This window comes from Dermacentor variabilis, chromosome 4 (genome assembly GCF_050947875.1).
Source record: "Dermacentor variabilis isolate Ectoservices chromosome 4, ASM5094787v1, whole genome shotgun sequence".
NCBI lineage: Eukaryota > Metazoa > Arthropoda > Arachnida > Ixodida > Ixodidae > Dermacentor > Dermacentor variabilis.
In genome coordinates, this window is record NC_134571.1 from 189,909,030 (window position 1) to 189,924,807 (window position 15,778).

General features: G+C 46.6%; 1 protein-coding gene across 2 annotated transcripts in view; it reads left to right on the top strand.

Moving 5' to 3' along the window:
* LOC142580022 (luciferin 4-monooxygenase-like) overlaps window positions 1-15,778 on the top strand; it is a 140,977-nt gene that overhangs the window by 89,691 nt on the left and 35,508 nt on the right. The window contains exon 6 of one of the 2 annotated variants that reach the window (XM_075690748.1): window positions 7,193-7,471. The exons of the other annotated variant lie outside the window; for it this stretch is intronic. Coding sequence (XP_075546863.1) covers window positions 7,193-7,471 — 279 coding nt within the window. The remainder of the gene's footprint in view (window positions 1-7,192; window positions 7,472-15,778) is intronic. 2 annotated transcript variants of the gene reach the window in all.

Consider the following 15,778-nt stretch of genomic DNA (forward strand, 5'->3'; position numbering starts at 1 on the left):
GCGTTCCTGTAGCCCAATGCTGCTCGTTGAAGCATTCCACCAGCGAGGTGATGGTGTCATCGCTGAGGTTAAATAAGAGCTTTGCTGTTATTTGATCTGGACCTGGAGCTGCATTTTTTCTCTTGGCCGCAATTTCTGCTTTGATCTCTTCTTTCGTGAGTGGGATGTCCAGCTTCGCATTCGGCAGCCCAGAATACTCCGGTTGTTCCACGACTGGGTCCGTGCACAGATACCTGGTCTTGAGCTTTTCCATCAACTCTGTGTCCGTACCCGGGATGGTGTGTACAATCTTCGTGAGCCTGTCTTTAGTGGCCGACTTGCTGCTGCTGGGGTCGATTAGGACACGCAGGAGCTTCCAAGTCTTTGACAGAAAAGCTGGATACGAACAGCCAGTTCTCACCCTAGCGCAGTGGCGTATTTATCTCACGTACTGTTGCCACTGAACAGTCTGGCCAATTTCACAAGTACGTAATCACAAGCGCGCTAGCCTTGTGGTCACTATTCAGAACGCGTACTTGCGTCGTAGGCAAACCTGTCATTACGCTTACTCACGTTTCTTCCTTTAGTCCCTACAGGACACGTAACCAAAAAGAACAACTAAACTTGCTTAACTCACGCACACCGCAGAACCCTTAAAAATGCGTCTGCTAACAACTCGTTCCACAAACGCTTATTAGAGAAGTCAGAATACGGCCGCCCTCAACACACACGAGCAACCCAGTCCTAAACTTTCTGCTTCCTTCCGTCCGCGCAGGACACGCGCTAATGGAACTACGAAATAATGCACCAACTGAAAATCTACGCGCTTAACCTAAGAAAATACAAAAACACTTACAAAAAAAAGAAGGTTAACTAATAAACACGCGCGTTACCATAGGCCTTTCAACGATAACCTTTGCTTTCAGGTTACTCACACACACAAAAAAAGAAAACCTATATACTAATTAATGAACACCTCGCGAAACTACAGGTTTACATAAAACGCATCTTTCAAATCTCGGAGCATCTCAAAGGAAACATAAAGCTCATATGTTACTTATTGAAAGAAAATCTAATCTTAAATCGCGAAATTTTGAAATGCTCACAAATAAAACAAAATGACACGTATTACTTCTACGGAAGCTCTCTTGGCCTCCCGTTCCAAATGTTTTCGACTGACTCATACTTTTGAGCAGTACTCGAGGTGGTCGCGGTGCAAAAGCTACTCTGGCTACCGAGGAACAACAAAAGGGCTGACTCACTATCAGCTCCTCCAAGACGTTACAGTCGCCTGCCAATTTGCGTCCTGGCGCCCCGCTTTTATTACTAACTCCACTGACCGCGTCGCGACTCCTTACCCTCTCGTCTCGTCTTGCCACCTTGCGCTCGTTCGCACTACATGCTGCACTCCGAAAAGAACGACGGAACGACGAGGAACTTACCTGCCCCGTGCCCTTTGTCCGCGTCCGTGCAGAACGTGCCTCACGGCCTCCTTTGGACTGGTAGCTAAAACGTGCTTGATGCGCACACGTCGTCAACGACGACCGCACCCTTCTTTTCTTCGCGCTCGGTCTTTTTGCGTTTGTCGCCGTCTTTGGCGGCGTTACATTACTCACCGCATTCTGATCTTTACGGCGCTTTTTCCTCGCACTCACTTTCATGCCGTCCTCTGGCGCCTCATGCTGGCAGGTACACATCTCGTCGACCCGGATCAGTCTCTTACCCGCACAGTCTGAGTGATTTTCATTTAAATCTACTCTCTCTTGGCTACCTAGACTGGCGGAGAGCTGCACCGATCCCTGAACAATGCAGTTGTCTTCTTTTGAGCTATGCAGCTCGCAATCCTGAGAGCTGCCTTCAACTGCATCGTCCAGCTGGCACTGCGCTTCGGCACGCAGATCTGACCTGACATGGGTGCTCGAGTCTGTCGGGTCAACAGTACCCTGTACCTCGCTAACGACCTCGATACCATGAGATGCGACGCACACGCGCAGTAACTGTGCCAATTTGTTTGCAGCTGGCCTAGCTGTCTCTACAGTCCTCTGTTGGCACAGCACCTCGTCGCTCTCACTCTGGCCTTTAACAGCATCTGTTGCCACTAAGGCATCGTTAGCTGCTAGCCCTTTCCGTTCGGCTATGAATGGGCCGCTAATCTCACAGGCACTATTTTTCTCGTCGGCTTTTGGTGAAAATGCGCTAGATACTCCGTCATTGGTTTGCTCTGTACTGTCTACAGAATTTTCAGACAGGCGTTGTCTTTGTTCCTTTAAGTGCTGGAACTATTGTATCTGTTTTTCCAATGCTGCTATCTCTTTCTCGTGCTTTTGCTTACGTTCGTGACGCGCACGCTCACGCGGTTCTTGTATCACCTCCCAAACAATCTCAATGCTTTCATCATCATTGCCACTATCTTGAATCGCCTTTATGATAACTGGCTCTTTCATCTGTTCGTCCGCCTCAACTCCCAAATCGTCGCACACCGACAACAAGTCCAACCTCGTCAACCTTCTTAGATCCATGGCAGCTGCCCCGACTGGTGATTAGAACTGTTTTCCTTAATTTGTGCACACACAGTATGCAACAAATTCCCGATTCCTAGAACTATCAAAACAACCACAAAATTTGAAGTCTGGCGAATCAAAAGGAAAAAAAGAACCACGGGCTCACTTACGGTTGCACCTCCCTGCCATCCGGTTCATCAGTCCGCTCTTTCCGGTTCCTCAGGACTCTGTGGGTCGAAGGCTCGCTCTGCTTCGCTGTTCCCAGTTCCTCAGGACTACTTTGGACGAAGGCTCTCTCTTCTTCGCTGTTCCAAGTTCCTCGGCACTTCTTTGGACGAAGGCTCTTTCTCTCGACGAAGGTTCATCCGTAGCACTACCACCAGTTGTTGCATTTGGAGACGATCCCACCGCTGCCACCAGTTGTTGGATCTGGAGGACAATCCCAATTGCTGTCCCCCAGACATTTTGGACCTTGCCGTTGGGTGCGGGAGTTGGCCGAGGTTGAGGAGGACGTAGGGATGAAAAGCTGGAGGTTTATTTACATTATTTACAGTGAGAGGACCAAGAAATTAACAATCATAGAGTCATTACGGGCCGGCAGCAACTCAGACGCTGCGGCCCGTGGCAAGAAGCTCGAAATAGATGAATGAAGGAATGCTCTCTTGCTGCTCCCGGTCTGTCATTTATGCCCTTCGGTGTCTCAAAGTCACGTCACGTTCGGCCAATGGGCAAGCCCGCTCAGGTGACGCCATTTTCGGCCAATCGGCGAGCCCGCTCAGGTGTCGTCATTTTCGGCCAATGGTAGGCGCCTGTGCAATTGTGTCACACCCGGCGCACCGGGTCGCTCCTTGGGCCCCAATTGTCCGAGCGCTTACTTCTCTCTGCGGTATTGCCATCCTGACTTGCAAGCGCCGTCACAAAGGCGGATGGGGGGATTGCTGCCAGGGCTTCACGGCGCATTAGAGCCGTCTTGCCTCGGGACCCACGTTACCTGGAACAGTGCCAGGCTCTCGCTACACTTTCGGGAAGAGTCAAGCAGTGAATAACTCCACCTGCGGTGCACGAGGTGGGGGATGCCAACTCGTTTGCACGTGTCGCGCCTCGGGAACGAGGTAGATCTGCATCTGCGCTGCTTAATTAGGTGTGGCGCAGTTCGATGTGGTCTGGTGAACTCGAAGGAGGCTCAGGAAAAGGTTCCGTATCTAACAGTGCTCGGTTGCGTCTGCGGACTTTCAAAAGATTTCCGTACTCCACTTACCTTCCCGAAATTGTTTGCATTCATCGTTCTCCCAATATTTTATTTCAGTGGTATAAAATAACGCAAGTAATTCAAATGGCCTTTTAAATGTGTATGTGGACCTCACACAACGACTTTTAAAATTGAATAATCATCCTGCCCTTCTTTTACTTTACTGCAGACGTAGTCGCAACAACACCCTCTTTTTATACAGCATTATTCATGCAAATATTACATGTATGGTTCGGTGGACTAGCTGCTAAAACATCTTAAAGTGTTGACAGCACACACGGATGCAGAGAGAGTGAGGAACAAGAGGACACAGGGCTGTGCGCGATGTTAACCCTTTAAATTGTTGCATGATCGGATCGACTAGTTTTTGTTTCAACTCTGGTTCCGCAGAAACTACCAAGGAAAATAGGCCTTTCCCTGTTCCTGCCTTTCTCAGCAGAGGTTATCCTCTCCACAAAATGCCAAATCTTGCTCTCCTCATGTCCGTTTACGGTGGATCTGTTAGAGCCTCGCTGGGCTTGACCTCCGCAGCTATGTCCGCAGCTTCACCGAGCTGGGGAAGGGAAATTAGAGAGAGTGAAAGCAGAGTATAAGAATAGCATCGCGCAGCATAGCGACACGGAGAGGATGGCGGAGCCTAGCGAGGAAGAAGGAGCGGCGCAGCAGGGACACAGGTGGTGTGACGTCATTGCTCTCCGATAAAAACCCGCGCTTTCACTTCGGCGGTCCTCTTTTCTAGCAGCAGAAAAAAAGCAATAGTATGTAATTGAACGCCACAGAGTGGTCCATTGAGTTATGGTCTCCTCGCGGCCAAACCAGCGAGTTGAGACGCTTGGCGCGCTTTCATTTCGCCTCACTAAAGTCAGAACGCAGGTGAAAGCTTCCGTGGGCAAGGAACGCGGAGAAAAATTATGCGTGCCTCCGCTATCGCAAACAATTGCTATCGCTTTTGCTGGGCTTCCACCAGCGAAGCTGGGGGAAGCCCAGCAAGAGTTAGACTAATGGTATCTCCGACTCGTCGCCTGCCTCCCCCAAAACAGAGTCGGGCAGATCCGGCGTTCCCCGAGCTCAGAGGTAGAGGACAAGCGCGCAAGCCGAACGTGCGATTGGCTCTCGTAGGAGGAAATGGCAGATGCGAAACCATGTGACTACTGACAACGTCCCATGTTTCGCCTATACAAAGCTCCCGGCGCTGCCGGGAAAACCGACGGACGCGCCGGCGGGACGAGCGTTCGTCGAGACGCCAGCATGCAGCGGCCTAGGTTGCCTAGGTTACGGTGGGCCGTCGCCAACAGCAGCGACGCGGCGCTGCGATGACGTTTCAATCTCGACGACTGCTCCGACGACATACGACGACAGGGCTCGTAGCGCCTCACAGCGCTCGAAGATGGAGGAAAGCAATCGAGAAGCACCAGCCGAAAGCAGGGCGCGCCCCATCTTTCAACCAGCCCAGGACAACGCCGCTCGCGAGAACGCTCTAGAGCGCTCAGAAACGAATCAAGCGTCTTTACTTTCTTTAGATCACTATCACCATTTCATAAATGACCAGCCGAAGATGCCGTAAGTGTGGGGCTTGGCACTACTTTACTGGCCTTCCCCGGCTCCGCTGGTCACTGGTATTTGCGATAGCAGAACCACGCATAATATTTCTCTTCGGTGCTTCGCACTTTTTATAGAGCCTTCTTTCCAGCAGTGCTCCGATCCTGACTTGAAATTGTTTCTCCTTCCTTCTTCACTTTTTCTGCGTCTTTCATTTGTGCGTTATTCTCCTATTGCTGTTTATTACGTAACAGTGTATCTAGTTGTTTGTAATGCGTTGCATTAGTTTTCTTTTATAAATAATGTAATTTCCGGGGGCTATCTATCTATCTATCTATCTATCTATCTATCTATCTATCTATCTATCTATCTATCTACATTTGTGTCTGACGTATTACCGGCCTACGAGGGTCACTAGCTAGTCAGGGATCCAATAGTGCATCAGTCTAGTGCGCTTGTTAACAGGGATCGAAGCTAACCATCGAATCAACTTAGGTCACTAAATGATTGGAAATGGGTACATGTGTACCGCTATTCAACGAACATCTTTCGCGCCATGAGCCACTGCAGACGGGGGACTGGTTAGGCACCGCAGTTCGAAGAAACTCTTTGACGCCGACTTGGACCGCTGGATATTTGCCATTCGGTCTATGCTGGTCTACAGCTAATCTCTTTAATGCCAACTCGGGTCACTGGGTAAATGACAGTAAGTGTGTGCCGTTCGTCACTGACGGAAAAGGTCGCGCAAAGTTATCTGATGCAGAGCGAACTCAAACCCACATCACAAAGGTTCCTCAAGGACAGCAACTCGATGCAGTTGCAGGCTGTGCCACAAATGCACTGGGCATACGTGCGCCTCTCTTGAATGAACGACTCGCCAACATGGCTCACTGACACTGTGCCACTAAATTTTGAATAACACTTATTAGTGCGCAGAGGACGACACAGTAAACTTCAGACACACGAACAGTACGAGCGCTAACTTCCAACCACTGTTCGTGTGTGTCTGAATTTTACTGTCTCTTCCTCTGCGTGCTAGTAATTGTTATTCAAATCATGCACCAAGCATCCCAAAATGCTACGCTGCTGAATACCACCAAGTGTTCGGCAAGTGAGGGAACAATGCTCAGGTTTCACAGGCACGGGCGCGCCATGCTTCTTGTCTGAGACGCCATGCGTATATACTTTTTAGCAGTGCCAACAGGTGGTGCAACGCGTCTAGAATAGAGAACGGCAAAGCAGCCCAGTTTGTCGTCTGTTCTTGCTTTTCTTCGCTTCGTCATGCATTGTAAGTGAGTAAAGATGCAATTTGCGTAATTGGAAACATTTTATGAAGATTTTACTTTAAGGACGCGTTATTTGTGTAGCCATTTCCACGTTTTAGACGAAGCCTCTTACAATACCAGCCAACACAAGCCTCGCAGAGACATATACCGTCATTCCCATGACGTCACAGCGCCCTTAAGAAACTCCCATAGACGGTGGCGCCAAATTTCCCTCTCGGTGTTATAGCGAGAAACTCTATGCTCTCAGCGTTCGCCCACACTGGCGCGCCATGCATTTTCGATGTCACGCGAGGCTTCGCTGCGGCGGTGCTAGATGGCGCCTAGTGTTTTTAGAGAAGCGCGAAAGAGGTGCCCCGCTGCAGTACAGGCCTCATACATAACTGGTTTCTACAGTGGCAATAAGCTTTTTGCGACATTGATTAATTCCTAATGCATTACTGTCGACAGTCATCGCGGGAAGTGTTGTGCCGCAATTTTTTGTTTTCTCAATCAATTTCTTCTTCACAACGTTTAGCCATAGTTGCGTTACATGTTTACCTTCTTTTTGTCGTGTTTTTCTTGTGTACGAGCCCCAGGACCTCGCGGTCGTTCGTGGACACAATAAATAAATAATTCAATAATTGCATATTATTGTCCAGGCGACAGCTGCCGTATTCCTTCCATCGCACCTCCAATATCTGGTGGAAGAGATTCGGCGTACGGGCCAGCGCATCAGTGGACTGAGATTCGTCTGTACTGGCGGAAGTGCCTTGAGCAAGCCACAATACGACGCCGCCCTGGAGGCCTTCGGCAGTGAGCTTGAATGCTTGGCGAACGTCTACGGCATGTCCGAAGCCATAGGCCTGCTGTGCTCGCCGTCACGGAAGGGGGCCATCGGCATCGATTTGGGATTTCCCGCGCCAATGACACAGATAAAAGTGAGTGACCGGCATTGTGAGCATGCTCCGTATAATTCTAATGGGGTTGGCCTTCTTTGTATTTTAAAGGAACTTTCCGGTATGTAAAAACTTTCAATGTGCTCTTTAGATGCAGCCAGCGAACTCTACAGGTTCATGTCCGATTGAATAAAGAGGCAAAGTAGGCTCTCCTACCTGATTCGCGTTCTCGTTCATTAGAAGTTCGACAGGCTCATCCTGTATCATATAGCTCCAATGGAAAAATATTGGATGCGGTTGAGAGGCCGTGTATAGTGAAGCTTTAGGGCATCAGGAGGTGTGCAAGTTGTGGTACTGATGTGGCATGTGTATAATAATACAGATTGTAAATAAATGTTTCTTTACCGATATGGCCTCTCGTTACTTTGCCTGAAAGCAAATCGCATTATTTTCGAGCGTCTTCGTGAGTAGCGTTCAGCCGGAATTCTTCAGGTGAACTGAACATTCACTAAGACATCGCTCCGATTTGCAAGTCGCGCGTCTGTTAAGGTAGCGCGAAGCTATACGGGAACAAATTTAAACAATTGTCGTGCAACGCTTGGCAATGAAATATAGCGTTACTTAAACGTTGCCGATAACATATTGTCGCGTGGTTGTGACGGTGAAGAACACAATAGCAAAAGTATGGCGAAATTAACCCTTTACTGGGCATACCGGTGCCGATAAAAGCAGGCTGCACTCAAAGCGCAATGATAGCGCCGAACACCGTCGGCCATGATCGAAAATCTCATCTGCCGGTTGAGGCCGTCGGCTTTTATGCATGAGTCATGGAAGGGTACGGCGCAGTCGCTGATGCCCGCGTGTCTTCCGGAAAGTACTACACAATTCCCGTCGTGCACGCAATCAAATTACACAAGCTTCAGTGACGACAGACAAGGGATAGAACCCTCGATAACATTCCAGTAAGTTCCAAGCATGCGCGCGTGTTGTGCTCGGAGCGATAACTTTTAGTTAATAGGAGAAATGCAGTCCTCGGGAAAAGGATAGGTGTGTACACGTGTCAACGTACTCCTCTTAATAAGCATCGCCCCGATGCTACAAACAAGTATGAAAGTGAAAACAAAACCACGCATAATATACAAAGAGTAACAAAGCTACAAAGAAACCAAGTTCTTAAGTTCGAGAGGGTGCGTAGAAAGGCTTAGACGGTCCACGTGGAGGACTTCAGATCGTGCGCGGCGCTCATCTGATTGTGAAATTCTGTCTGGCACGATCTCATTGTCAAGCGTACCAATACGTCGGATGATCTTGTAAGGTCCGAAGTAGCGCCATATCATTTTCTCGCTGAGTCCTCGTCGGCAAATTGGAATGCAGATCCAAACACGGTCACCAGGCCGTTATTCCACAGAGCGTCGTCGAAGATTGTAGTGCCGGCTCGCGGTCCTTTCCTGGTTCCTGATCAGCAAGCGGGCGAGCTGATGGGCTTCTTCGGCGCGCTGGATATAGGTGGCGACGTCAAGATTATCTTCTTTGGTCGTCGGGTTCCTGCCGCAAACCATGTTAAAGGGACACTTAAGGCAAATGCTAAGTCGACGTGGACTGTTTAAATACCTTTCCAAAAAACCTTGCAACGCTTGTTTCGTGCCAAGAAGAGACCTAGTTTACGAGAAGATTGTATCTGACGGGTCTGAATACCTTTTTCGAAATTCAAATCTCCCGCCACCCAATTGGGGCAGTGGTGACGTTGCATACGCCATCACAGTCCTTTGCTGTCGTCAGTGAGTAAAACGGCGCCCGACAGATGGCAGCACCGAGCAAAGACAATGCAGCGGATTCGCCGCTGCAGGTGTTTTTTGGTCAAGTGGCGTAGAACGTGCGGGCATCCCGCGACATAACATGAAATTTGTCTTCTCTGCTACCTCCAATTTATGCGAGTTTCGCGAGCCAGTAAAACCAGCGCAGCACTACGCGATCAGGAATGTACTGAAACGCAAAAGCGTGGGCGGCGCAGAGTCGAGTAAAGGCTGTTTCACATGCTGCGACTGAAACGACGAAAATCGGTGGAGTCGCACGCGTCGCAATGCGATTTTTACTGGGCTCATTTCACATTATTGCTATTTCAACAATGCGACTGGTGCGACGCCCAGGGTTGCGTACTGCCAGGTTTCGTAGCACACGCTGCCTAATTCTTTTATTGTAATGAATGAAACGTTTACATTATAATATTATTGACTTTTCTTGATAAGAAGCAAATAATATGTACGATTACTAATTTAAAAAAACGTTAGTTAAGATTTGTCTTGGAGTGCGCGACGGCAGTTTCTGTAGTTCAGTGCGACATGGCGCACATAAACAGCTGTTCGCAGGTGGTTCAGCGCTGTGGGGTGTCTCATCTGCCTTCTATGACCATTTCGTTCTGCCTGCGCTACAATAATCTACGAGATGACCTATCGACAAGTTCATATAGCTACCCTCACCGCATATGCAGTATTCGGAATTCGGCAGCCACGAAGTCGTCGTGTCAGCCCAACAAGATCATCGCGCTACCAGTGCTCGGCGTCAGCTTCTGGAAAAATGATGCGTGTATATTGCCCGTGACTGCGCATATATGGTGCCTCCTCCTAGCCATATTCTTACGCCAAACGCAACAACAAGCGCCAACCCGAAAGCACGCGTGTGCCCGTGAACGAAGCCTCAAATGATATGTGTGATTACGACGTGGAACGAAAATTGTGTTGTGAATTTCAACCTTAGCGCTAGCCTGGTTCGTCCATCGCCGTGCTTGCGCTGCGAATATATGTATGGGAGCCCTCTATAAATATTTCTAAAGGCGCAAAAGCCGACGCATCAAATGTTTCGAGCAGTTACCGTCGCTTTTGTAGAAACCTGTACGCTGTAACAAAGCATTCTATAAGCACGCTTCTCGTCCACTTTGGTGTCCTGTATCTCGCGCTGTTACTATACTCGGAACTTCTAACAAGAAAACTATATCAATACGCGCTATTCATAATGCAGGATCGTAGGCCCACGGCAGGCGCACTTGCCGTAGAATTTTTCAGCGTTCTGCTCAGCCTCACACGCCGCTCACGGTTAGCCTGTTTTGTGGAAATAAATATTATTATTATATTATTAATGTTAGTACATATTATAGTTTCTACACTGTATTTTTTATAGCAGCCATCCAGATTTCTTAAGCTAGTCATGCATTTAACCTGTATTAGATCAACATTGTTACAACATGCTTATGGGAGTAATTTCAAGCTAGATGGCTCAGAAAAGTACAAATGTAGGTCTCAATGTTTATCCCAATTTGATATTCCTAAACAGATTACATTGGCAGAATTTTATGCATACTTGCATTTCCTGCAATTCAGTGTTCAGAGCTCGAAAAACTCATTCCTTTTTGTTACTGTCGAAAGGCTGCTTCAATGTCGATAGCAACCTATAATTATTCATTTCGAAAGTGTTAAGCAATGACAATATGTCTAAGCTTATCAATGCGCTTTTGTTCCACAAACACAATTAAGTTTTCTTTCTCCCTCTCATTGACAGCCATGGAATGAAACTGTTCGCTTTCATAAGTATCAGGATGCAAACATTCTGGAGTTTGTCCTGAGCATTTGTCTGCATCCTACAGTGTGCATGTTTGTATCAAGTTCTGGTGTTGCAATCGCAGTGATCTACGCATATTGTTATATTGCCACAAACAAATTTATTTAACTGTGTTTTCAAATCTACAATGTGGCCGTGCAGCAACGACTACATTAATAAGCAAAAAAAAAACTGCAGATTCAGTGTACGTGTTGGAATCTATGCGAAGTGAACTTTTTGTCAAGTGGTCAATTAAATGCTGTTAAAGTGACTGCGATATATAGAATTTGTCTTATTTTCAACAAACCAACAGGTCATCTTTTGCAAGGTTTGCTTATGCACCGCATAGGTGACAACCTTAATGTCATGTAATCTTTATGCATTACACTGTTCACAAACTATACCGAAACGCAAAAGGCAGTTAATGTAGATGCACGCTCCGAGACATCAACACAGTGACGTTTGTTGAGCAAGGAATGGTGCGAGGTGTATGCAGATGAATAAATTACATGCTTATGTACTTATTTATTTATATATCTCGCAGGCTGCAAGGTTGGAGTATTATGCGAGGGGGAACAAAAAAGTTGCTTCAAAAGGAAGAAGGGCATGACATTAAGAAACAACCAGCAAAAAAAGCAGTACCAATACATTGCACCAACTAGCCCAACGTGTTTTACTGGCACAACATTATACAATACTTAACAAACAATAACAGAAAAAATTACTGCCCATGCACCCTGTACAGATGCTAAACCAGCGAAGCTGAAATGTGCGGCCCCGGTGTTTATCACTGGCTTAATTCCGACGGTTTATTCAAGTTTTTCTCTATCATTGGTCATGTATGTGTTCCTGAATGAGGTTACCCACACGTTTGGCTTGGGTTTATCACACTGTTTATTTGGAATGCCACACATCGCGCTTCGCAAGATCACTATCATGGAAAGTGCAATGAGTGGTTCATTGTGTTAATTCAGCTAGTCCATCAAAAATCTTTCTGAATTATGTTACGCATTTGTGTTTTCTAATGCGTTAATCATAGTATTTATGACTGGGTTATGCGCTGTAGTTAACAAGTGACACAATGGGGCTGCACCTTTCATTTAATTAAATACAGGGACACATCTTTGAACCTATTGGGAAGTCGAGGAGAGACTGCTGCACGCGTGGTCTGCTGCTAGAGAGAAACAACGTCACTATCGGTATAGCCAATGGCCCACCACACCTTTGCTGCGAGATAATAATGACATCATGATCTTGTCTTAACCCCGTCCCCCTCTGGGTCCCTTCCCTGCAATAATATGTAGATAAATGTATGTTTGAAATGCATAAGCATTTCTATGTCTACCCAATAAGAAATTTCTCCGTTCATCATGCAAGACTAATGCAATGGCTGACACCCCCCTAAACAATGGCTCATACACCTGCTGAAAATACACCTACTACACGTACTTGGCTGAAAAGCGGCAGCGACTGATATGCACTTACCAAGTGCTACAAGTTGGTGTCAAAAAGTCTCATGGATCAGCGGTATCTAACCAGGTACAGCCTCTGGGTAGGTCGTAGAACCCCATTGGCCTTTGATGCGCAGCCGCTATGCCCATCGCATCTGTCGCACAGCCTGTGCGGCGACCGTAATTGAAATCATGGCAAACCCTGTACAACAACAGTACCGTCACCTAGCGGCCACTCAGACAAACCTCAATCGGCAGCCGCAACAATCGGCAGCCGCAACAGGGCGTTGTTTTTCAGTTGCCCCGTAATAGAATTATGTTCTCTCGAACATTCATATTGCAATCCGAAGCTATCATATCTGCAGCTTGTGTTTACGCAGCACTTGACGCATTTTCTGGCGTGGCAGCATAACGATTACTCTATGACGAATACACAACGACGCCGATGGCACGGCCACAGTATGATGACAATCGGATAAAGATGAGTGTATGACGACAATGGCGTGACGGTGAATATATCACGAAGCCTATATGACCAGTATGGCGAACGAGATGAGGTGACGACGATGGCATGACGAGAGGCGAACCTAAAATGACGATGTTGCGACGACTACGACGGCGTTACCATGAGGGGCACGTACGTAGTGGCGTAAGCTATTGAAGGCCCGCTGGGTCGGCGCAGAAGGCGTGACAATGACGGCAAGAGGAGAGGCAGGAGAAAGCTGCAATGACGACGACGGAATGACTGTGACGGCATCATGACCATGAACAGTGTTCCAAGCTGGTAGATATCTTGGGGCACTCTATCGGCGTAAGAGGATAGATAGATAGATAGATAGATAGATAGATAGATAGATAGATAGATAGATAGATAGATAGATAGATAGATAGATAGATAGATAGATAGATAGATAGATAGATAGATAGATAGATAGATATCTGTAGCTTCGAAACGCCTCTTGAATTCCAAAAGATGTTATTCGTATTAAACTATCAATCTTGGAAATGTACGGCTTTAATTAAGTAGATGTTCTCTACACGAGAAAACCAACAAGGGGCCTTCGGATAGTGTGAACAGATTCCTCTACGATTACAAAAGATTGAATAAGACAGTCTAATGCGTGACTTGCTTCGTTGTTCAAGCAAAATGATCCTACGAAGATTTTTTTTTCCATTGCTGTTACCCTTAGAAAGCGGCTGTATCTACTCAGTACAGACCCTGCCGCGACGGGTGGCATCTTTACACGCAAGCGTACATACCGCGCCTATGAAATCGGCGAGATCATGTCGGAGGCCTCCGAGCTGGGAGAGCGAAGTGAGCGTCGGAGAAGAAGGGCGCCTGGAGATGGACCGGAGGAGCGCGTGGTGGCGGGGGAGTAGGAAGGAGGCGGATGCCATGGAGGCGGAGGATAGGCGGAGGCGCGCTGGGGGATTAAGCATCTGCGGCAGTTGCTACAGACTGTGTTAGTTATGCATGCACCAGGTTCGTCTGGCGATCGAAACGCCAAGCGCTGAGTGAGAAGGACGGAGTAGCAACGCAAATTCCGGCCAGCAGATTGCGAGTCAACCGACCCCGACGTCGTCGGCAAGCGCCGGGTACGAGCCGAATAAGACCAGGAAAACGCGCTGGCTAGGCTTTCCTATGAGACTTCTGTAGAACGTTCTAGACGGCTTGTGACAATGTGGGTGTGTCATGCAAGATTACATAGCTTAGAGGCTCAGAAACCGCATCCATACGGTTACGCGTAACCCGGGTTCACGAAGTGAAGCGTCGCTACAATTTGTTTCTAATGCATTATTATGCACACCACAAGACGGATCCCACACAGGGCAAGCCTACTCCAAAATTGGCAAAACTTGCTTGATACACTGCTTCTTTTACGTTAATGCTTACGTGTTTCGCACTTTGATGCAAGAAGCCAAGGAGGAGTGAGTGAAAAAGTGATCATGGTCGGTGAACCAAGGGCCCTACACTTCTAACTATGGCACAAACATATTATGACCAAGAGCCATCCTGTGAGGAGGCATGACACCTAAATATTTGACCGATGAACAATCTTTATTTCTCGGCCACCTAATGAATACTAATATCTTACTTTGTCATATTTTTCTAGCAACGCTAACGTGTACACATTTGTTTAAGTGCCGGGACATGCTATGAGTTACACACCAGTCTTCTACGCGCTTCAAGCTGTCTGCATTTGAAAAATAATATCAAATTAGATGTTCTTGCACACAGTACATAATCATCTGCAAATTACTTCACAAATATTATTCATAAAAAGGAAACAAGAAGTCGAAGCGGTACCGACACGCAGCTTGTGCCGCTTCTCCTTGTTTTCTCCATAAATGATATCTCAATCGCAAAATGTATCGCATCATATTCTAAATTCTAAATAATTATAAAAGCAGCTTTCACGCAACATTAACTATCGTGCATTCTGTAACCTGAATGCGTTCATTGCTGAGTGCGTTCATTTTTATTTCTTTTTAACATCAGGCAATACCTTCCTTCCTTCCTTCCTTCCTTCCTGGTGCGCACTGACATTTTTTTTTATTTACAATCAACTGAAATTCAATGAAAAGAAAGTTACTTTTGACTCAATGCAATATTTGTTTATCCTCCTCAAGCCATTCCCTTTTGTAATTCCTTCCAACACTGATGGCGAAAATAAATAAATAAACTCTAAAAAGCATTTCTTTGATGCTGGGTGGTCTCCTCCGACCCTGCATACAAGCGAATTTTTTTCAAGTACGTAGTTACACAGTTAATAGCTAAACTCGAAGCATTCCATTCCGAATAACCTAATCATGTCATTTTCAGTCCGAGATTTTCTCTCTGCGCAAAATTTTCTCGTCTTCTGTACTAAATGACAATCTAATGAAAGATCTTTTCAAAGTTATATTGCAATTGCGGATTATTTCTTAATATAAGTTGCCTATCTGTTTTCAGACTGGTGCTTTCATTTCATTTATTAATTTATTTTGAATACTGCCGCTCAGGGGAGAGCATAGCAAATGGCCATTACAGAAAGACAATCGTGTTTTAAAGAGAAAAAAATCATCAGCATTTTAAAACATACCCACTGTAAACAGGCACGTATACCTCCAGGAGAAACTAAGCATATCCGCCAGGGTAGGATTAAAATAATAAATGAACTTTTTCACGCAGAGCACATATATAACAGGATAAAGTTTAATACTGTGCAATCAAGCGCTTTGTGCATACAAAAAAATTTCGAGAAAAACAAAGAAAGTAACCTTCTTGACAGGACATTTAAAGCAAAGTTCACAGGCACAAAATAAA